The sequence below is a fragment of the Rattus norvegicus genome, chromosome 1 (genome assembly GCF_036323735.1).
Source record: "Rattus norvegicus strain BN/NHsdMcwi chromosome 1, GRCr8, whole genome shotgun sequence".
Lineage (NCBI taxonomy): Eukaryota > Metazoa > Chordata > Mammalia > Rodentia > Muridae > Rattus > Rattus norvegicus.
In genome coordinates, this window is record NC_086019.1 from 102,963,329 (window position 1) to 102,984,487 (window position 21,159).

Here is a 21,159-nt window from a genome sequence, read left to right on the forward strand (position 1 = left end):
CCTTGTGTGTCAAGTTGACATAGGTCCAACAAGCATGCTCAGTTTTCTATTGCTATAACAAAACACCATGACCAAGACAACCTGTGAAAGAATGCATTTAATTTGGAGGCTCATGGTTCCAGAGGGTTAAGAGTCCATAATTATAATAGCAGGGATAATGGCAGGTAGGCAGGCAGCATCAGGCATGCTGCTAGCTTTGATCGAGAGACCCTGTGGCTTAGTTATTTTTCTATTGCCATGAAACATGAAACAGAGAGCTACATCAGAATGATGTGGACTTTTGAGACTTCAAGCCTGTCTCCAGTAACATACCTCCTCCAACAGCAACTTCTTCAACAAGACCACATTGCTTAATTCTTCCCAAATGTTCCACCAACTTGGGGCCAAGTATTCAAACATATGAACCTATAGGGACCATTTTCATTCAAACCACCACACTCTGACTCATTGAGTAAGGTAGAAGAGTTTTGGAGATTATTCCTGACATCATCTCTTACACACACACACACACACACACACACACACACACACACACGCACGCACAAAATGGGTGTGGGGAGAGACTCAGCTAGACTCTAGAGTGGGTGAACATGACAAGTTGTAGGGTGGACACTGGAAGGTCCTCCACAAAAAGCAGGGTGGGTGTCCATTAGGAACGTAAGGATGGGAGATCCTATTATACTCCAGTTGAAACTCTGAAACTTCCCCTTGAATGACTCTTTTGCCTTGGAGTTTGTAAGTCTGTGTTACTAAAGGAACAGACTTAGGCAGAGGTCAGTTATTTCAAAATACATGTGTTAAAGTCATGACTTTTGCAATAACGGCTTAGGACTTGAGGGAAAAGTGCTATTGCCCAGAACTCTCCAGGACCAGCAGTGTTGTGTTAATGGTGGGGGTGGAGAAGAACACCAGCCCAGGAGTCAGGAAACCCAGGTTAAACTCAAGGGACCACCATGATGCCTCTTCAACCAGCCTCAGGGACCAATATCTTCAAGACATGTAAGCACAAGATAGCTTTATTTTGCTAATGGCTGATCCAGGGTTGTTCTGTTAAAACTCTTTCCTGGACTAACATGATGGCTTAGCAGATTAGGCTATTTCTCACCAGGCCCAGAGGCCTGAGTTCAATCCTCAGGACCCACCTGTTGGAAGGACAGAGCTGACTCCCCCAAGTTGTCCTCTGACCTTCAGATACAAAACATAATTTTTAAAGACTCTGTTTTTATCACCATTTATGAAGTCTTTTACTCACCAGTGATTTATTTCTTTTGAGTTTCTTTTTGTTGGCTGGTTTGTACTTTTAGACAGAACCTCCCTCTGTATAGCCCTCACTGGTTTGCAACCCACTAGATAGACCAAGGTGGCCTTGAATTCATGGAGATCTTCCTTAGTCTGCTTCCTCAGTGCTAAAATTAATAGAGTGGGCCACCATGTCTGACTGGTTTTTTGGTGTGTGTGTGTGTGTGTGTGTGTGTGTGTGTGTGTGTGTGTGTAAATAAGTATGTATGTACATGCCATACATGTAGTCTGGCCTCAAGCTACACATGTAGCAGAAGATATCTGATAAATTATTTCTCTACCAGTGAAATGAGCCAATTCAAGACAGATTAGACTAGACTAGATTAGACTAGATTAACTAGACTAGACTAGACTAGACTAGATTAGATTAGATTAGACTAGACTAGACTAGATTAGATTAGACTAGACTAGACTAGAGGACTTGCAGGTTTATTGGGAACTGCTCTCAGAAGAGTTCACCTGCCCCAAGGACCAAGGCCAGGGAAGTCACCACGGGGATGGGAGCAAGAAGGAAAAGAGAGAAAGGGTATGTGTACATACACAGAGAGAGGAGAGAATGAGAAGAAAAGAGAGAAGGAGAGCGCGGAGACCAAACCGTCTGGAGTGTATACTGAAGAGCCTCTGGGGGAAGGGCAACCTAGCCTCCTGGCTGGAAAGTTCATGGTTGAGGGTAGGGTCTACCAGGTAGAGACTGAAGGATGCTGGGAAAACCTGGAGGCCAGGTGTCCTTTGGCACGTAAGACATGCATCTCAGTCCCTTGTCCTGGGGCCTAAAACCAAACAATAACCCAGAACTTCCGGCCCTCTGGTTCTATCTCCCAAATGGTGGTTCACAGGCATGTGCCAACCACACCTGGTTTATGGAGTACTGGAGACTGAACCTGGGGTTTGTGCATATTAAGCAAGCGCTTTACTGCCTGAGCCATATCCCAAACCCAACTCTGATATTCCAAGAGTCAGCCAGGAGCTGGTGAGGATTTAGCAGGCACAGGCGCCTGCTGCCAAGCTGGTGGATGACTTGAGTTCTATCCCTGGGACCCAGTGAAGGGAAGGGAGAATTAACTGAGATAGGATGAATAGAACGGGCAGCAAGGCTTAGCCCACCAGTCCTAAATCAAAAGTTTAAGCTCAGCTCAAATTCCAGTTGCTCTCTCCCATCCAAACTGCTTCACCGTGACCCTTGACCCTAGAAGGAACAGACTGGTTGACTCTGAAAGTACTTTTTAATTATTCCATTCCCACTTCTTAGCCTTGCTCTGCAAAGTCTTGGGGGATACAATGACCACTAAAAGGAGAAGTGATTCTTGATCCAAACGGCCACGACTGTAGCCTCTCTTGGCGAAAGCTGGGTTTCTGACTCTCTGCAAGGTGAGTATCTAGAAATGGGCTTTCCTTGGAGCAAAAGTAGGAAGACATGGTTGGCTTCAGCTCAATCTTTCTGTCTTAGGGGGAGCTGTAAATAAAGATTTGTTCACTATTTTATGGGTATGAGTATTTTATGGGTATGAGTGTTTTGCCTGCATATCTGGAAGTTTGGTGTGTGCATGTCTAGTGCCCGGGGTAGTCAGAAGAAAGCATCAGATCCCGGAAACTGGAGTTATAGGTGGTTGTGAGTTGCCATGTGGGTGCTGGGAACGGAACCCAGGTTTGTTTGTTTGTTTGTTTGTTCGTTTTTTGGAAGAGCAGCCAGTGCTCTTGACCACTGATCCATCTCATCAACCCCTCAATTGGGTATTTCAATTTAATCACTAGACTAGGTTTAATCACTAGAATTAAGAGACTCAGAAGGAAGGACAAAATACCCGAGAGCATGGGTGTGGGCTTCTCTAAGAGGGAATTGCAGATTCTTTTGTCTCTTGAGAAGAGAATAAGGTCCTCTTGCTAGGCATGGTGGCTCACATCTTTGCGAGGCAGAGGCGGGTGGTTTTCTGTGAGTTTGAGACCAACCTGGTACACATATTGAATTCCAGGAACCCTGCCTCAAAACAACAACAGCAACAAAAGAATAGCACCGCACAGCTTGGCCAGTTCCACCACTGTATGATAGCACACAGCTTGTTGGTGTATGTTGGGAACATGGCTTAGTTAGGGGAGTGCTCGCCTAGGATGTGTGCAAACCTGGGTCTGATCACCAGTGTCACAGAAAGAGGCCATGATAGGTGCGCTCTTGTAAGGAAGATGGGGAGTTTAAGATCATCTTTTACTGCATAACGAGCTCAAGGCCAGAGTAAGCTATGTGAGGCTCTCCTAAATGAAGCACAGTAGGTAGTGTCATGCGCCACTAATGCAAGCACTTGGGAGACATATATCTTTGAGCTTGAGCCGAGACCGTTTTACAGAGAGCGTTTCCAGCCCATCCCGGTTATCGTAGTGAGACCCTGTCTCGAAACAAAACAAAACAAAAATTAAACCTAAAAAATAAGTGAATGAATGAATATACCAAGAGATCTCACATCTTGACTTCAAATTCACTCCAAACCCTATAACCTCCCTACCCACCTAACACAGGTTCACGCTGGTTCCTTGCCAGGTGTTGAACCTTCTAGCACTTTGCAGAACGGTTCTTCCATTTGTAAGTTACGCAGTTTGTGACGCTCTCTTCTGGATGTAAAAACAGCTTCTGAAGCAGAAGAAGGTGACAGTGGCCCCATTTCCGGTCCCATTCAGAAGACAACTGAAGAGAAAAATGAGGACTTGGGCCCCAGTGAGAGCTCTCACCCCTGCACCAGTGGCCTCTGCCTCTAGAGGGCAGCACAGCATACGTTGCCGTGCCCCAACATACCAGTCAGCAACACTGTCCAAAGGGCAACCTCACCCCCAGTCCCACCCCAGAGGATACTTTCTCCTGCACAGCTCACCTACTTTACCATCCCCTCCCTGTCCCTCAGATGCCCTGACACAAAATCTTAGTGGCAACTTTGACTTGTCCATCTTTTCCTATATCAAGAGCTCCTGAACATTCTCCATCCTGGATGTCAGAGAGAATTAGCTGCTTCCTCCACCGTCCCAGATAATGCTGATCTGACACTGTTGTCAGAACTGTGTGCCCCACGTCCCCCCGCCCCGTGTGTGTGTGTGTGTGTGTGTGTGTGTGTGTGTGTGTGTGTGTGTGTGTGACTTTTTAAAGGAATTGAAAAGCCAAGCATGGTGCTGTTCCCTTGTAATGCCTGGGAGATTGAGGTAGATGGATTCCTAAGGGTTGCTGGCAATCTGCCCATTTGAGTAGTGAGAACCCTGTCTCAAAAAAAGTGCTCGAAGAATGATACCCGAGGCTATCCTTTTACCTCCGCGCAGAAGTGTATACCCGTGCATGGACAAAGAGTAAAAATACAGACACCCATGTCCAGAACAAGCAGCAAGTAGCGTGCTGAGCCCCCTGTATATTACTGCCTTGTAATAAGGCAAGAGCTTCAAAGCTGAAGAAGTAACTAATCTGGCTCAGGGGCCACACGGCTCTGCATAATGAGAAGAGAGGAATCTTCACTTCAGCAAGCAGGCCGGAGGTCACACCCACAACAGCCAAGTCCCCGGGGCCTTTTTCTCTGCTGATTTCTAAACCCTCTGGGACCCTCTCAATGACTTTTAGGTGAACTTTCTAAACCCTTCTGACCAATGACATTGCTTCTGCTTTCAAGGACAGAGCAAAAAGTCACTGGAGTCTGCAGCAAACCCCAGAGCTAACTTACTGCCGTACTTACCCAAGCTTAATGGTTTACCCAGATTAGGAACTGAGTACAGCTTACTTCCTGGGTACAAGGAGGTATGGCCTCCACCTACCCAGGGCCAGAATCAGAACGAAGGGGAGGAAGCTGCCTTTAAAGAACCAGGTACATAGACAGTCAAGATGGAGAGTTGCCCTCGTTCCAAGTAGAGCTGAACCTGGAGAGTAGCAAAAGAAGAAAAAAGAATAAGCTAGGAAAAACCCCTTCAGTCTGGAGATGGGCACACAAGGATCCCAGAGCCTGTGAGGCTGCTCAAGCTCATACAGTAGGGAAGTAGCAGAGCAGGGAGCAGAAGAGGAGCTGAAGCTTCGCTCAGTGGGACAGTGACCGTCCAGCATGTGCCAGGTCCTGTATTTAATCCCTAACACTGAGAAGACAAACGACAAAAAGGCTGTGCCATCTTTGTTTTGGGGGTACCCACTCCAGCAGTGCAATGGGATGGCCTGCTTCCCAAACACTTCCCAACTTGGCCTTCAGCTTCCAGGTTCACTACACATCAAAACTCATTCTCCACAGGCAAGGGCCCTTCTCAAATATAAGTCAAATGATGTCGCCATGAGCTTGAAATCACTCAAACTGTCTGTCATCAAGATAGAGTCTGCCTGTGTGGCCCAGGAAGATCTAGACCTTACGTCGGTCACTTTCAACCCTCTTGTCGCTGTCTGCTTCTATCTGCTTCCCCAGTGCTAGGATTACCGTTGTATACGGCCCAAGCCCTTCCATTCTCTTCCAGTGAAATCGGGCTGAGGGATACAGGTCAGTGGTAGAGGGCTTGCTGGGCATGCCAGAAGCTAGATTCCACCCCAATGGTACAGATAGGAAGGAAGGGAGGGAGGGAGGGAGGGAGAGAGGGAGGGAGGGAGGGAGGGAGAAAGGAAGGGAGGGAGGGAGAAGGGAAGGGAGGGAGAAGGGAAGGGAGGGAGGGAGGGAGAAAGGAAGGGAGGGAGGGAGAGAGAGAGAAAGGAAGGAAGGGAGGGAGGGAGGGAGGGAGGAAGGAAGGGAGGGAGGGAGGGAGAAAGGAAGGGAGGGAGGGAGGGAGAAAGGAAGGAAGGAAGGGAGGGAAGAAGGGAGGGAGGGAGGGAGGGAGGAAAAGAAAGGGGGGAGGAAGGTAGGAAGAAAGGAAGGAAAGAAGGAAGAAAAGGGAGGGAAAGAGGAAGGGAGAGACTATTTACTGCAATGCACACTGGAAAGACAAGAGACAGAAGGATCAGGAGCTCAAGATCATCATCAGCTACACAGCAAATTTGAGGACAGCCTGAGCTATGTGAGATTCAGGAGAGAGGGAGGAGAGAAGAAAGGAGAGGGACATAGGGAAAGGAAGCAACAGAATGGGGGAGGGTAGCTAGTGGAAGAACAGAAGAACATTGGGTGAGCACTTGCTGAGACTGCAAAGTTTGGAACTAGAGAAACGTCCTGGTGTTTAAGAGAACTTACCTTTCTTGCAGAGGACCTGGGTTCAAGTCCCAGTACCCACCTGGCAGCTCACAATCATCTATAACCAAGTTCCAGGGGATCTGATGATCTGATGCCGTCTTCTGGCTCTCTCAGGCTCTTTACGAATGTGCTGCACAAATAATACAGGAAAATACCATATTTGTAAAGTAGGTGTTTTTGGTTTTTTTTTTAAGAGGTCTCAATTGTGTTCCCAGTACCACAAAAACGACTTATAAAAAAAATTCAAAGGTTCGAAATCTTCAGCTGGGCATGTAGCATGTAGGTAGAGAACTTCCCTAGCATGTACAACATCCTGCATTCAACCCCCTACATGACATAAAACATACATGGCACATATCTGTAATTCCAACCCTTGGGAGGTGGAAGCAGGAAGACCCAAAATTTCAGCTACATAGTGAGTGTGGGACCATCCTTAGCTACGCAAACCTTTGCCTCCTACAAAAAAAAATAATTAATTAAATTGAATAAAGAAAAATTCTAGCCTTTTCTTTCCTCATTCTTATGCTTGCTGTGACCAGAGACCTGCTCTGTTTTGTCCACTAGACCCGTTAACTTCCAGGTCTTCTAGAACCTTCCTACACACCCTTCTCTAAGCAAGTGTTTCAGTGCTCTCGTTACCCTGATTTAATATCATCAGATACTCTGGTTGGTTGAGTTTTGTTTTGTTTCTGAAACAGAGTCTTAGGTAGCCCAAGTTGGCTTGGAATTCCCTATGTGGCTGAGGATGACCTTGAACTCCTGATCCTACTACCATAATGGTAGCAACACGGCCGACTTCCAATAAAATATTTCTTAAGTAAACAGAGAGAAGGGCAAAGGCTTCTCAACAAACTGCAGTGGCAGTAAAGGGATTGCAATGTCTCCAGCCAAGGGGCTGAGGGATGACTTAATAGTTAAGGACCCTTGCTGCTCTTCAGAGGACCTGAGTTCAGTTTTCCCTGTAATTTCAGCTCCAGGAAATCTGACCCCTTCTTCAGGTCTCTGCAGTTACTCTACTTACACATACATACATGCACACAGGCATACACATAATTGAAAATAAGCATAAATCTCGAATGGCAGAATGCTGGCTAACGTTAGCTAAATTGATGGCTCACCTTATGTTTAAAAGTCTTAAAAGTATTGTGCTTTTGCTTTGCAGAGAGCTGTAAAGGAAAATTAGACCTCCAATGCCGAGGGCTGTTAAAGGTTGCTCTCATAATTGCCTGGTCATGTACAATTTCTAGCAAAATTGAAAGCTTATACAAGATAATGGGTCATAAGGTCAACTGCTGCTTTTGCTTCTGTAAACAAAAGCTTGTTTTGCTCCAGATAACTCTCTTCTTGTAGGTAAACGGAATGTAACTTTATGTTCCTTGACTTCACAATCCCCTGACTGATGTGGCTGGGCTGTATTTGGGGATCCCAAGTCCTGGATGTATACCTAGTACCAGTAGCTGAATAAAAGCCTCTTCTTTGTTTAAAAGACTCTCAATGACCCCAGACCCATAATAGCAGCAAGGACAGTGTTTACCTATACTATTAAGAGTCTCACCAAAACCAATCACATTGGCCTCGTTTCTAAAATGGGGAAATGAAGCAAAGAGACTAGGCAAAGTTAGAAGTCACATGTGATAGGATGACTAAGTTTACCGGATGCCTAGGTTTACCGTGACCTAGGGTCCCCAGTCTAAAAGTCAGAGTCTTAAGAACATCCTGAGAGTGACAACAGAAATACAGAGGGAGACACAAGTGTCTAGGCCTAGATTCCTAGGTCTGTGGGAGCAGTCTGGGGTCTACACACCTGGGTCTGATGGAGGAGGTTAGGTCTGATGGAGGAGGCTGGATCTGAATCCTTGGATCTAAGTGAGGAAGGTGAGGGTCTGAGGGAGGACGACTAGAGCCTGGACTCCTGGAAGGCTGGGACTTGATCCCTGAGCTTGAGGTAGGAAGTCTTTGGTCTAGAACTATAGGTCCAAGAGGCAAGAGTTGGTGTTGGAGAGCTGCTGAGTCCTACCCTGGTCCTGTGGATCTAAATGGCTTGCCCCCGTCTTCCATCTAGGTGGGAAGCTATTAGCTACTAGCCACGCCCCAGAACTGCCCCCTTTACTTGTAGGCCCTGCCCTCTTCCTTCTTTTGCCCCTCCCTTTCCTGTTAAAGTTCTAGAAAGATCTGGAAAAGACGTCAGGTGAGGCTGAGGAAATGGACGAGCCAAAAGACGGGGCTTTGTTTAATGGGTGAGTGAGATAAAGACCTTCCAGGAAAGAGGGCCTTGCTAAGAAGAGGGGGCTCAGAATATTAGAGTGAGCAGTGCCTTGAACTGAAAGTATCGTTTGAAAACCAAATAGACAGATTCGGGTATTAAGATCTAGAATTCTCTTGGTGGCTGACTGTTGAGCAAGATTATTTCCAGATAGGGGGGCAGAGGGAACAGAAGTTTGAGGTCATCCTCAACTACAGAGCCTGGCTACATGAGCTCTCGTCTCAAATAAGTAAAATAATCACCAAGTTAAGCCTGAGACACAGCAGCTGGAAATTGAAACTGACATGTTGGGGTCCTGGGATTAATCAGCAAAGGGAATGAGACAGTGGGTGGAGGAAGTCACAGGTACTGTGTCTCCTGGAGACTGTGCAGAGGTACCAGGCAGATGGTGACGTACCGACTGCCCTGTTATCTTCCTAGGGACAACCTTTCTTTGTCTTCAGCTGGGACTGAGTCATGCCCTGCGTCAGCCACTCCAGCCCTGCCACCCTCGCTCCTGAGCACACTAGACCCAACCCGCCTGGGGCTCCCAGAGCAACTGGCCTCTGTCACTGTCCCCATCCGCCTAGACACCCTGTCCTACCTCCTACACAGTGCTCTCCTGGGGACCTACAACCTCCAGCAGTCCTTACCACCTTGCTCCTGCTCTGCCCAGCCAAGCCACAGCGGGCCAGACACAGTCAGGAGGCCACCCAGGAGATCTGGCCAGGCCCGTGGGGGCTGGGAAGTTCGGCGCAGGCCTTCCCGGGGCTGGGGCAGGGGTCGGGCACAGCCACAAAGGGGCCCTGGAAGAGCTGAAGAGCTGGTGAGGAGCATGGCAGGGGGACCTGGGGCTGGCCCCAGTACTCCACCAGTGACACCACCATCCCAGGATGGACAGAAGGAAGCTGGAGGACTGTCGGAAGACTGGGAGACAGACTACTAGGACACTGAAGAGCAGGGATGTTCCCAGGGTCCAGCGTTCTTCATACATCAGAGGTACCCTGAGAAATATCATTCCTACAGTCTCCCCAGTTCCCAGACTACAACCTCTGAAGGCCTCCTGCACATTACCTGATAAAGCCCAAACCAGTCCTAGACAGAAAACTCACGTGCCCAGGCCCACAGCATCCCAACCCTAGCTACTATTCCAGCTCCCAAGGCTGCTCCAACCCCATTTCTAGACCAAAGCCCCACCCAGAAGCCCTTTCTCTCTCTCCATTCCACAGTCAGCCCATCTTCACCACCACCCCCGCCACACACGCACACTCACTTCTTGGCTTTCAGTCCAAACCCCCTCTCATTCCTAATTTGTTTATTTGCTGTTTTTTTGTTTGTTTTGTTCTGTTTTGAGTGCTAGCCTCCAGGGTGCCAGTCAAACTCTGAAGTAAATTGCAATCCTCTTTTATTTTTACCTTGAGAGAGAGTCTCGACACGTGTCCAAGCTGGCCTTGAACTTGCGACTCTCTTGTCTCAGCTTCCAGGTATCTGGGATTATAGGTCTGGTGTACAAGGCCTCCCGTCATTCCCAGCTCCTTTTGCTTTGTTTTAAAATCAGTCACACCAGTCCTTCTCTCTCAGTCAGTCGACTGCTAAGATTGGTTAGGCTACTAGCCTGGGCTCACTCCACACTTCCTGGTTCTCACTTTGCATTCACCATATCTCATATTCACCTTCATTTAACAACAGCACTCAGCTCAACTCCAGCCCAGTATCTGCTATGTCCCAGCCCAGCTCTGACAAACCCTTTGTAGGGCTTCTACCCTACAAAGAACACCTCGGCCTGACATGTCTAGACACCTGTATTCAGCCCCACCGTTGCTGCTTCCTGTCCCTCGAGCTGGGAAGTCCGGGTTGAACAATAAAAGGATGTCTACTCTTATCTCATTGTGTGGGCTGTGCTTTCTGCAAAGTTCAGGATACCCAGGGTGGGGACTGGGAATAAAGCCTGGGAGATGGGGAGGATCACAGACAGAGGTTGATGGGGCCCCTTTGTCCCCTGCTTCAGCAAATTCCATTGGGGCCTCTGCTGCCGCTGCTGGAAGCTGCTGGGCCGTGGAGCCATTGTGTGGGGAGGCTTAAGGGATTTGGGGGGACCACGAGGCGGAGATGCCAGCAACCTGGCTCGGCTCAGTATCCACAGAGGGACTGTGGCAGAAGGAGGGCTCAGAACAGACTCTGCCACTCAGGTAGGCACCAGCATGAAACCAGCAGCCCCCTACCCAAGAAGTCTAGGCTCCCAGGCCCTTCTCTCCTGGGAACTTGAATCCCAGCTCCAGCCCTTCCTCTCCAAGAGCCAATAGAGGTTTATGGACATCTTCCATTCAGAATGAAGAATCCAGATGTCCAGTCCTCTTCCTTCAGATCCAGGGGTCCAGGCACCTGCCCTCCTCCCTCAGACCCAGGGGTTCAGACACCTGCCCTCCTCCCTCAGACCCAGGGGTTCAGACACCTGCCCTCCTCCCTCAGACCCAGGGGTTCAGACACCTGGCACCTGCCCCCCTCACTCAGATCCAGGGCTCTAGGCACCTGCCTTCCTCTCTCAGATCCAGGGGTCCAGGCACCTGCCCTCCTCCCTCAGACCCAGAGGTCCAGGCACCTGCCCTCCTCCCTCAGACCCAGGGGTCTAGGCACCTGCCTTCCTCTCTCAGACCCAGGGGTTCAGACACCTGCCCTCCTCCCTCAGACCCAGGGGTTCAGGCACCTGCCCTCCTCCCTCAGACCCAGGAGTTCGGGCACCTGCCCTCTTCCCTCAGATCCAAGAGTCCAGTCTCCACCCCTGCTCTCTTCCTTGAGGTCCATAAGTCTATTCCCCCACCTTCCTTTCACTCAAGGGTCCAGAAACCAACCCTCCTCCCTCAGGCCCAGGATAACCATTTATAACCTCAGCTCTCCCCTTTTCACAGATCACCATGTACAGCTTCATGGGTGGCGGCCTCTTCTGTGCCTGGGTGGGGACCATCCTGTTGGTGGTAGCCACAGCGACGGACCATTGGATGCAATACCGGCTGTCAGGGTCCTTTGCACACCAGGGCCTGTGGCGTTACTGCCTGGGCAACAAGTGCTTCCTGCAGACAGAGAGCATCGGTGAGCCTTGAGACCAGGGTCTGAATGGTGCTAAGGTCTAGCCCTCCCCCAGAGCACAGCCTCACACCATCACCCCTGGCATTCTGAGGGAGAGAGAGGCACAGTTTCTGGCACTAGGATACTCAGCAGGGGGTGGAACGGCTTTACATCTCTGGATTGTTTTCTAGTTGCAAAGACAAGATGTAAGGTTTTGTGGTTGGGTGAGTGGGGTGGCAGAGGCAGCAACGAGGCTGAGTTACCTCACTTTTTTTAAAACATTTTTTTTATAAGCTATGAGCTGGGTGTGGTGGCATAAGCCTGTCATCTCAGCACTTTGGATATAAAGACAAGAGGATTGTGAGTTTCAGGTTACATAGTCCCTGTTTCAAAATACAAATAATTAAATAATAAATAAATAAATATTATGAGCCAATAAATAGTGTTAGGGACAGGGCCCAGAGAGGTTGTTAATGGGCTGCATGGCAGATGAAAGACTCTTTCCTGTCTACTGTGTACCAGGTCGTGTAATTATAGATATATGGATCCATGGATGGATGAATAGACTGATTAATTGCTGACTGATTGGCTGATTGATTGATATAGATAGGATAGGAAGATGATGGGTAGATGGGTGAGTGACTGGATAGATACATAGATTGATACATAGATAAGAAATACATGATAGAGTGGATGGATGATAGATAGGACAGAAATATGATGGATAAGACTGATGGATAGAAAAATGGGCTATAGAATGGATGGATGGATAGACAGACAGACTGACTGACATACAGAAAAAAAGAAAGAGTGGGGCAAATTAGATAATAGGATAGCAGGAAAAGATAGGTGAATAGATGGATAGATAGCTAGGAAACGTCTTATTATTCTACTTCTATGACAAAATATTGTGACCAAGGCAACTTATGAACAAAGAGTGTTGGGGCTTGCTTACAGCTTCAAAGCGTTAAGAGTCCATGGCCATCATGGACTGGCATGGTGGCAGGCAGCCAGGACAGGTGCTGCAGCAGTGGCTAAGCAATCAGATCTTAATCCACAAGTAGGAGGCAGAGAGAGACACTGGGCCTGGCATGGATTTTAGAAACCTCAAAGTCCAAACTCCTAGGGGCATACCTCCTCCCAAGAAGTCCACACCTCCAAATCCTTCCCAAACAGTTCTACCAACTGGAGAACAAGCATTCAAATATATGAGCCTATGGGGTCTAGTCTCATTCAAACCAGGCAGGCAGGCAGACAGGCAGACAGGCGTACAGGTAGGCAGGCAAGCAGGCTAGCCAGCTGGCTGGGTAAGATGGCTTATACCTGTAATTCCAGAACCAGGAGGCTGAAGCAAGAGGATTGCCTGTCACCCAAATAAATAAAAGGTACATAAATTCTAACCTTGAAGCATCAGAGAGAGAGAAGTAGATCCTTGGGGTTCACTGGTCAGCCAGCTTAGACCACTTGGTGAGCTCCAGGCCAGCAAGAGACTGTGTTTCAATGAACAAGGTGGAGAGGTCCTGAGAAAGAAGACTCAGCTAGGGCCTCAACATGAACATACACACATGCACCCACATAAACAGGCACAGGCACACATGATGGAAGAGGAATGGCATGGAGAAATATATTACATAGTATATACTAGGTATGAATATATAACACTAATGAATAATATGCTCTAGTCTACATAGTACATTCGCTATAACATGGGAAATTAGTAACAACTAATATGTTTTGTTTAATGTATCGAACCACACAGTATGTGATAAGCTAATATATCATAATACATGTTACACTGCACAAGATTTTCTATATATATATTAATTATAATTACTGAGTTTTATGTCTGAAAACAACAGTAATCAGCTTAACCGACTCAGTGCTTACCTAGCTCAAGCACTTTCGATGGGTCATGCCCCTTCCCTCTCCCGGGAATGCTGGTGGGCAGTTTGGCCGTGTGTAAGGATTGGACAGAGGCAGACATGGTGGTGCACCCTTGTAATTCCAGCATTTAGGAGAATCAGGAGGACCCAGACTTTCAGGAAAACCTGGGCTATGTAGTGAGAGCCTGTCTTACAGAGGAAAGCATAGTATCTTAAGCCTGTAAGTCCAGCACTTGGAAGGTGGAGGCTGGAGAATCAGGAATTCAAGGTCAATCTTAGCTGCATCATGAATTCAAGGACAACCTGGGCTACAACAAACCTAGTCTCAAAATGGTTACTAAACATCTATCATCAGGGGCTGGGGATGCAACGGAGAGTGAGGACTTCAGCCCTAGTCTTTTCAGACACATAAATACAGTTAAAAGGACAGGAGTTTTCAGATACAGCAAAGTATAATGAACGGAACAGAAAGGAGCTGCAAGATAGAGATCATTGTCAAGAGCATGTGGGGAAATATTTCATGAGGCCTATGTGTAAGGCAGCCTATGCTGGGAGTGTTCACAGCAAGAACCAAGCCAGCCCCTGTTTTCAGGGAGAAGTCAAGTGGCGGGGGGTGAAAGAAAAGAGACAGTTAGAACCCAGAGCAGAGGGTGAGGACAGTGGTCACAATCAGGACAATGCTTCCTAGAAGAGGTCTTGAGAGCTGAGGCTTTGGAGGATGAGTATGGGTGTAGCAGGGAAGTGTGCCAGGTCCAAAGAGGGAAGTGGTCAATTAAATCCATGGAAGAAACAAGGCATGATGGTCCCAGAGGTAGCAGCGCAGGAGTGACTGTATTATGTCCCCACAGCATACTGGAATGCCACGCGGGCTTTCATGATCCTGTCTGCCCTGTGTGCCACCTCGGGCATCATCATGGGTGTCCTGGCCTTTGCGCAGCAATCCACCTTCACCCGCCTCTCCAGGCCCTTCTCTGCTGGCATCATGTTTTTTGCCTCCAGTGAGTGACCCCACCCTTCATTCCCCACCCGAGCTTTCCAGCTCCTCAATCCCATTCCAGCACCCACTTCTGGTCTCTCTCCACCCCATTCCCTCTCTCAGACCCAGACCCAACACCTCTGACTTTCCTTCCTTCTTTGCTTTTACCCTGCTTTTTCACTAGAGGCTATCACCGAGTTCCCTCCTTTCTTTCCTATCTCTCTTTTGTCCTGGTGATGAGAATAAAAGCTCAGAAAGAAATTCTACCACTGAATTACACTCAGCCTCACATGGGGATTCTAGGCAGGGGCTCTACCACTGAGCCACGCCCCCAGCTCCTCATTGGGGGATTCTAGGCAGGGGCTCTACCACTGAGCCACGCCCCCAGCCCCTCACTGGGGGATTCTAGGCAGGGGCTCTAATACCAACTAACACCCCATAGAACTTAAGAAAAATCTACACTTACAGTAACAGTCTTTTTATAGATGTTCAGCTCAGGACCAACAAATAAAGAGACATATAAGGTAAGACCTGTCAGAATTTCATTACACAGATAATAAATGATACATTTCCTGGCATCTCTCATTGCCGTGACCAAATACTTAACAAGAAACAACTTAAAGGAGGTGTTCACAGTTCGGTTCACAGCTTGAGGGCACAGACCATTATGACCAAGAAGCAGAGAGGTGACAGCTGGTACTCAACTCACTTTTTTTTTTTTTTTTTTTTTTTTGCTGTACATAATCCCAGCCCATGAGATACTGTTGTCCACATTCACAGTGGATATTGTACCTTAGCTAAAATGTTCTGGAGGGGCTGGTGAGACGGCTCAGTAGCTAAAGACACTTGTCAAGCCTGTCAAACTGAGTTTATGTCCCCAGAACCCAAGTACTGGAAAGAGAAAACAAAATCTTACAGATTTGTTCTGTGACCTCCTCACAAGTGCTGTGGCTGGTGCACACACACACACACACACACACAGAGAGAGAGAGAGAGAGAGAGAGAGAGAGAGAGAGAGAGAGAGAGAGAGAAAGGGGGTTCTCTTAGGTGATTCTAACTCTAGTAGAGCTGACAGAGAAGACTAACCATCACAAATGAGGTCAATGCACACAAACTGTGTCTAATCCCCAGCTCCTTCTGTCCCAGAGGCAGCCCTGCTATCTCAGGCCCAGCATATTAATAGCTCGCCCTAGTCTTTGCTGTGAAGAGACACCATGACTACAACTCGTATGAAAGAAAGCATTTAATTGAGACTGGCCTACAGTTTCAGAGATTTGGTCCATTCTCCTCATGATGGGGAGAATGATGGCCCTCACGACACTGAAGAAGTAGCTGGGCACTATGTACCGCGTTGGCCAAGAGAGAGACACTGAGTTTGAAGTGTTTCTTCAAACATCCCCTGGTGGGTGTTTCTGCTGGGCACCCTGAGCCACCTGTTGGTTCATACAAACTCTAGTGTGATCCAAGGAGCTCTTTAGAGTAATTAAGGTGCACTATAACTCAGAACATCCTACTGCAAGGACGTAGCCCCCCGCCGCCCACTAGAATCCACAGAAAATAAACTCAAACGCTTTCTTGTGCTTTCCAGCCTTGTCCTCACCCGATCCCATTCCTACTGAACCCCATATCACCTTCACTCATACGACTGCCCCCACCCCCATCAACCTTCCCTCTTTCTTATCTCCAATTCTCCTGCCCAACTCCATCCCACCCCATTCTCTCTCCCCAGCCCTTTTCGTCCTGTTGGCCTTGGCCATTTACACCGGAGTCACCGTTAGTTTCCTCGGCCGCCGCTTTGGGGACTGGCGCTTTTCATGGTCTTACATCCTGGGCTGGGTGGCCCTGCTCATGACCTTCTTTGCAGGTACTGAGGCAGAAGGGTGGGAAGGTTGAAACCTGGGGCACGGCAGGCAATCTCAGAGAGTGAGTTGACAAGGTATCCTACACAGCTCTGAAGGAAGACTCTAAGGAGTCTGATGACCTTAACGGAGGGAGGAAATAAGGATTCTTTCGGGCTGGAAAGATAGGCCAAGAGGGTTTAGGGTTATCAATGGAGATGTCTGTCCACACAGGAATTTTCTACATGTGTGCCTACCGGATGCATGAGTGCCGGCGCCTATCCACCCCACGCTGAGCCCTGGGGCGAAACTTGCAGCCGGAAGTTACAACGAGGACATTGAAGAGGAAGGGGAGGACCTAGAGGCCGGAAGTCCTGGTTCCTGAGGGAATGAGGGGGCTCAGTCCTGTATTCTAGCCCCTGACCCCTCTGTCCTGTGTGGGGAGGAAAAGTAGGGTCAAGTGGGAGGGAACTGAGACGAAGACATAAGCCTCCACCTGCACTGAGGGGTGGTAGAAAACAGAAACTCCTTTAGAGAGTGATTTGGGAATCTAATAAAACTGATGTGAAACTATCAAAGTGTGAGTCGTTAAGGGTTGATTTAGAGAAAAGCAGGCTGGGGTGGGGAACAGTGTGTTCTGATATGGTAGCCTCATCCCTCCGTTATACAGGGGTGGGAACAAGATAAATGGGTCCTTACCTAGGAGATAGCCATGGTTTAATGTCTAGAAAAGGATGTGTGGGATTATAGGATGAACAAAGCTTACCTGCTCTTCACCCACCTATGCTCCAGGCAATTTATCTCTCCTCTGATCCCTGGATAGGCCCCCTCACTAGAGACAACACACAGCTCTATCCCCTCTCTATTTTATTTTACCTATTTTTTGGAAAGTCAGGGTCTCATGTAGCCCAAGCTATCCTTAAACTCATTATCCTCCAGCCTCAGACCTCCTGAGTGTTGGGGAGGCAGACCTATGCTGTCACATCAAGAGATGGTGGAAACATTTTGCACTTGCCTGTTGAGGTGTTTCCCACTACTGGAGGACATGACGCAGAGGCCCCCAAGTGACACTTTGTCTTCCACTTCTCACCCTCATCTTGGTGCTAAGACACCTATGCTGGAGGGTCCAACCGAGGTGGTGTGACTTCTCACTATATCTGTTAGATGAGAATGTAGGAAGGTCTTTTCCTCCTCAAGCCTTTTGGAATCCTGTCTGTCCTGAACAGAAGCTTTGACTAGGAATGTGGAGTCTCTGCTCACACTTACTCAAGTCCTTCTTCCTATGGGGCTGGTGTTTTGACCCCACTGCCCCTTTACTGTTGTAAACTCTAATGCTAGAGTCTAGGAGTGCAAAAACCACAGGAAAGTGTGACACAACCGTCTCCTCAGCCACATCTCTCCTTTCAGTTAATTCATACCCTAGTATGATTAGCCCACCTCCCACCTCTGCCCACCCCCTCCAAGTCCCTCCCTAAGAGCTTCCAGGAAATCAGTTGTCTCCAACTGTGGAGAACCTGTGACAATAGTCTAAACCACTACCTAGACCACGAGGGTAGACACCCCCAGAGCAGCCAGCAAGTAAAGACTTCAGCAGGGCCCTCCCCCACCACACAGGAGAGGAGCCAATCCGAGAGGGGAAGGGAAGCCACTCAGGAAGGGAGTGTGAGAAGAATCTGACCAGACACCAGGCCTAAGGCTACAGAGGATTCTCTGACAAAGTCACTGCTTGCTGGCTGTTTCTCTGGCCCAGTGGACTAGAAGTCCAGGTGCATGGCCTTTTCCTTTTTCTAAGAGCCAACACTCTGGGTCATCTGTGTCTTTGTCCCCTAAGAAGTGGAAACCCAGAGCTGTGTCCATGGAGCCCTACCGGTCCCTGGCCCTGCTTGCTGGCTGTCTGGGCCTGATTTTTTCACTGATTGCTCTGAGCACTGACTTCTGGATAGTGGCCACCGGCCCCAACTTCTCTGCCCACTCTGGCCTCTGGCCAACAAGCCCAGGGACTCAAGTAGCAGGTAAAGGGGCGATGGGCTCTTTGGCGGTGGGTATGGCTAGTGGGAATGGACACCCAGAATCATCGTCTCGCATTAGGTTATATCCACGTGACACAGGTCTGCTGTATCCTGGCTGCCCTGTGGGGCCTGGTATCCGTGAGCTTCCTGGTTCTGTCTTGTATCCCATCCCTGTCTGCTCCTGGCCGTGGCCCTATGGTCTCAACTGTCTTGTCTTTTGCTGCAGGTATGAATAGGATCTGGGCTGCACTGGGACACCTGGGCTGGTGAATACAAACCAGCTCAGCTGTCTCTTGTTCTTGTCCCCAGCTCTCTCCATCATAGTGGCCATGGCAGTGTACACCAGCGAGAGATGGAGCCAGCCTCCATCTCCCCAGGTCCAGACATTCTTCTCCTGGTCCTTCTACCTAGGCTGGGGCTCCGCCATCCCTTTCCTCTGTGCAGGTGACTACTCTAGCCTCTTCCCTGGGGGAGGACCATGATGAGGGCTGGGGCAGGGAAGTGCAGGGCACTCAAGTACTTAACCTCCCATCCCCCCCTCTGTCTCCACACCAGGCTGCCTGAGCCTGGGTGCTCACTGTAGAACCCGTCGGACTGAGTACGAAACCTTGTGAACAGAAGCCAAGGACATCAGGGTCAGCAGGATGTTTGGAGCCTTGTCCTCTCAGAAGCTATAAAAGGAAGGCAGAATTCTGTTTCTGTCCCTCCCACCTTGCCTTATCCCTCAATTGCTTTCTTCACACACTCAATAAAAGCATGCCGAGATCTAATTGTTCCAAGATCAGTTTAGCCAAGACCTAGACCTAGCCAGGCTTCTCACCCCAGTTACTCAGGTGGCTGGAGAAAGGAGCATCACAACTTCAAAGACTGCCTGGGCAACATAGTGAGTTCGAGGCTGGCTAAGGCACTAGGGCACCAGAGTGAGACCCTGCCTCAAGGTGCAAAACTAAAAAGAGAGCTTGGGTTATGGCTCAGTTGTAGAGATTTGCTGAGCATGAATGAAGTCCAAGTTGCATCCCCAGCACCTAAGTCAACCATACGTGAGCCTGAGCTCTCAAGGAGGGTTAGAACCATGCAGACCTACCTACCTGCAGCTTATTTTTGCCCTGTGTGGACATAATCTCCCTCTTGTCTTTAGTGTCTTTCTTTCTCCTGATTTCTATCTTTCTCTTTTCTTCCCCAAATGACCACCCTTCTCTGTGGGTCCACTCTGGGGACATTGATATGCACCACACCCAAGCTCTCTTAACCACCAGCCTTTGTCACAGGCAGATGACAGCCACAGCCTGAGGATGTGGGAGAAAAACTAAGCCCAGGCATGTCATTTTCGGTTAAACATAGAGGATGGGACGCAGAGCCTCCTGCCTGCTAAGGCAAGCCGTCGACCACCCTAGCTACGTCCTCAACTCTTAGACTTCTTGAGACAAGGTTTCACTAAGGGCCCAGGCAGTCCTTGAATTCACAGCAGTCCTACTCTGCCAGCCTCTCAGGTAGTAGGATTAAGCATTCATTAGCACACGAGTGCTATGACAGAGAGGGTACAGAAAGGGGTGATTTGTCGCTTGAATGTGGAATGTGGGGGTGGTGGGAATTTATGACAGAGGAACAGACAGGAACTATGGCCTCCATTGCCGCAACTAACTTTCTCCTAAGGATGGTGGCAAATTGGGCAATAACTGTAAGCAGGGAGAAGTGTCCCCAATGTGAGACAGGTCTCCCTCCAGTGACCTGGAGGGGAAATTGGAAGGTCGGAGAGCAGCTAGGAAGGGACAGGGCTTGGGGTCAGAGGCACAAAGGAAGCCAGGAAAGCACCTGAGGCTTCGGTCTGACAAAGTGAGATGGCAGAGCTGTAACAGGTTTGGTGGAAGCCCATGATCTTGGTGTCCATGTGTTTGAGCGGCCATGGGGGAGAGCCAGGAGCAGGTGAGGTTCCCATCTTGGGATCAGATGAGGAACCTGGGGCCAGAGGCGACAGTTTGGTTGCTTTCTCAGATGGCAGAGTCACTGTCCTCCAGGAGAGGAAGGCTCTACTGGAAAGAAGCAACAGGACATCAGCATTTACCAGGGGGAGTGGAGAAGAAGGCTGAGCCGGGCCTTCGGGCCTTCGTGGGAGAAGAAAGGTCACAGACTGAGAACTGGGAACCAGGAGAGCTTATGGGATACCACGATGGTTAAGGGAAGAGAAACTTCTAGACCATCTTAAGTCAGCCATGCAGTAATTGCAGCTTTGACGCTCCCCTTCCTCCTCTTGTTCCACACCTGTCCTGAAACTCACACGCAGGTCAAGCTGGCTCAAAACTGAAGGCAATTCTGCTTCATCCTCCCAGGTGCTAGGACTGCAGCAGACAAGCAGCGAGGCCCCAGTTCCAAACTTGCTTTCTGAGCTATCACTCTGTTAAGACAGCCTCTGGAGCTAGGCTCAGAAGTTAAGGGCTCAGTTCCCAGCACCTACATTAGGGTAGCTCAAAGCCAAAGGAGTATCAGTTCTAACACACACACACACACACACACACACACACACACGCACACACACACCACACACTACACACAATTAAAAATAATATTCTACAGTCTAGAGATACAGCTCAGCGGTTAAGAGCACCAATTGCTCTTCCAGAGGTCCTGAGTTCAATTCCCAGCAACCACAAGATGGCCCACCACCTTCGTTAATGGGATCCGATGCCTTCCTCTGC

General features: G+C 48.9%; 3 protein-coding genes and 1 long non-coding RNA gene across 7 annotated transcripts; 3 read left to right on the forward strand and 1 right to left on the reverse strand.

Moving 5' to 3' along the window:
* Positions 1-79: 79 nt before the first annotated feature.
* LOC102550061 (uncharacterized) lies at positions 80-14,492 on the reverse strand. 4 transcript variants are annotated; one of them, XR_005499027.2, is made up of 7 exons: positions 13,162-14,492; positions 10,113-11,765; positions 8,260-8,422; positions 6,496-6,585; positions 4,998-5,178; positions 3,799-3,919; positions 80-3,677 (listed from the first exon to the last, which is right to left on the reverse strand). It is a non-coding gene; the product is annotated as an uncharacterized LOC102550061 (long non-coding RNA). The 4 variants fall into 4 exon arrangements; XR_010063003.1 differs by having other exon boundaries at positions 3,799-3,973; positions 6,456-6,585; XR_001835746.3 differs by lacking the exon at positions 8,260-8,422 and having other exon boundaries at positions 3,799-3,973.
* Positions 8,641-10,579, forward strand: C1h19orf84 (similar to human chromosome 19 open reading frame 84). The gene is made up of 2 exons (NM_001401774.1): positions 8,641-8,692; positions 9,139-10,579. Exons 1-2 carry the CDS (start codon positions 8,658-8,660, stop codon positions 9,641-9,643), a joined length of 540 nt encoding a protein of 179 aa, NP_001388703.1. The 5' UTR covers positions 8,641-8,657; the 3' UTR covers positions 9,644-10,579.
* Positions 10,860-17,030, forward strand: Lim2 (lens intrinsic membrane protein 2). The gene is made up of 5 exons (NM_053771.2): positions 10,860-10,886; positions 11,604-11,784; positions 14,492-14,641; positions 16,349-16,483; positions 16,692-17,030. The coding sequence occupies exons 2-5, from the start codon at positions 11,610-11,612 to the stop codon at positions 16,751-16,753; spliced, it is 522 nt and encodes a 173-aa protein (NP_446223.1). The 5' UTR covers positions 10,860-10,886; positions 11,604-11,609; the 3' UTR covers positions 16,754-17,030.
* Positions 17,031-18,168: 1,138 nt separating this feature from the next.
* Positions 18,169-19,236, forward strand: Nkg7 (natural killer cell granule protein 7). Its single transcript, NM_133540.1, is given in 4 exon segments — positions 18,169-18,469; positions 18,546-18,692; positions 18,776-18,910; positions 19,022-19,236. Coding segments are annotated over 4 exon segments (498 nt in total). The 5' UTR covers positions 18,169-18,312; the 3' UTR covers positions 19,081-19,236.
* Positions 19,237-21,159: the final 1,923 nt, after the last annotated feature.

Bases quoted from the DNA above. Each gene is read 5' to 3' on its own strand.
- Lim2 (NM_053771.2), top strand. From the start codon at position 11,610: ATGTACAGCTTCATGGGTGGCGGCCTCTTCTGTGCCTGGGTGGGGACC. The intron at 11,785-14,491 runs GTGAGCCTTGAG...ATGTCCCCACAG, and splicing joins CCTGCAGACAGAGAGCATCG to CATACTGGAATGCCACGCGG. The intron at 16,484-16,691 runs GTACTGAGGCAG...CTGTCCACACAG, and splicing joins GCTCATGACCTTCTTTGCAG to GAATTTTCTACATGTGTGCC.
- C1h19orf84 (NM_001401774.1), top strand. From the start codon at position 8,658: ATGGACGAGCCAAAAGACGGGGCTTTGTTTAATGG. The intron at 8,693-9,138 runs GTGAGTGAGATA...TTATCTTCCTAG, and splicing joins GACGGGGCTTTGTTTAATGG to GGACAACCTTTCTTTGTCTT.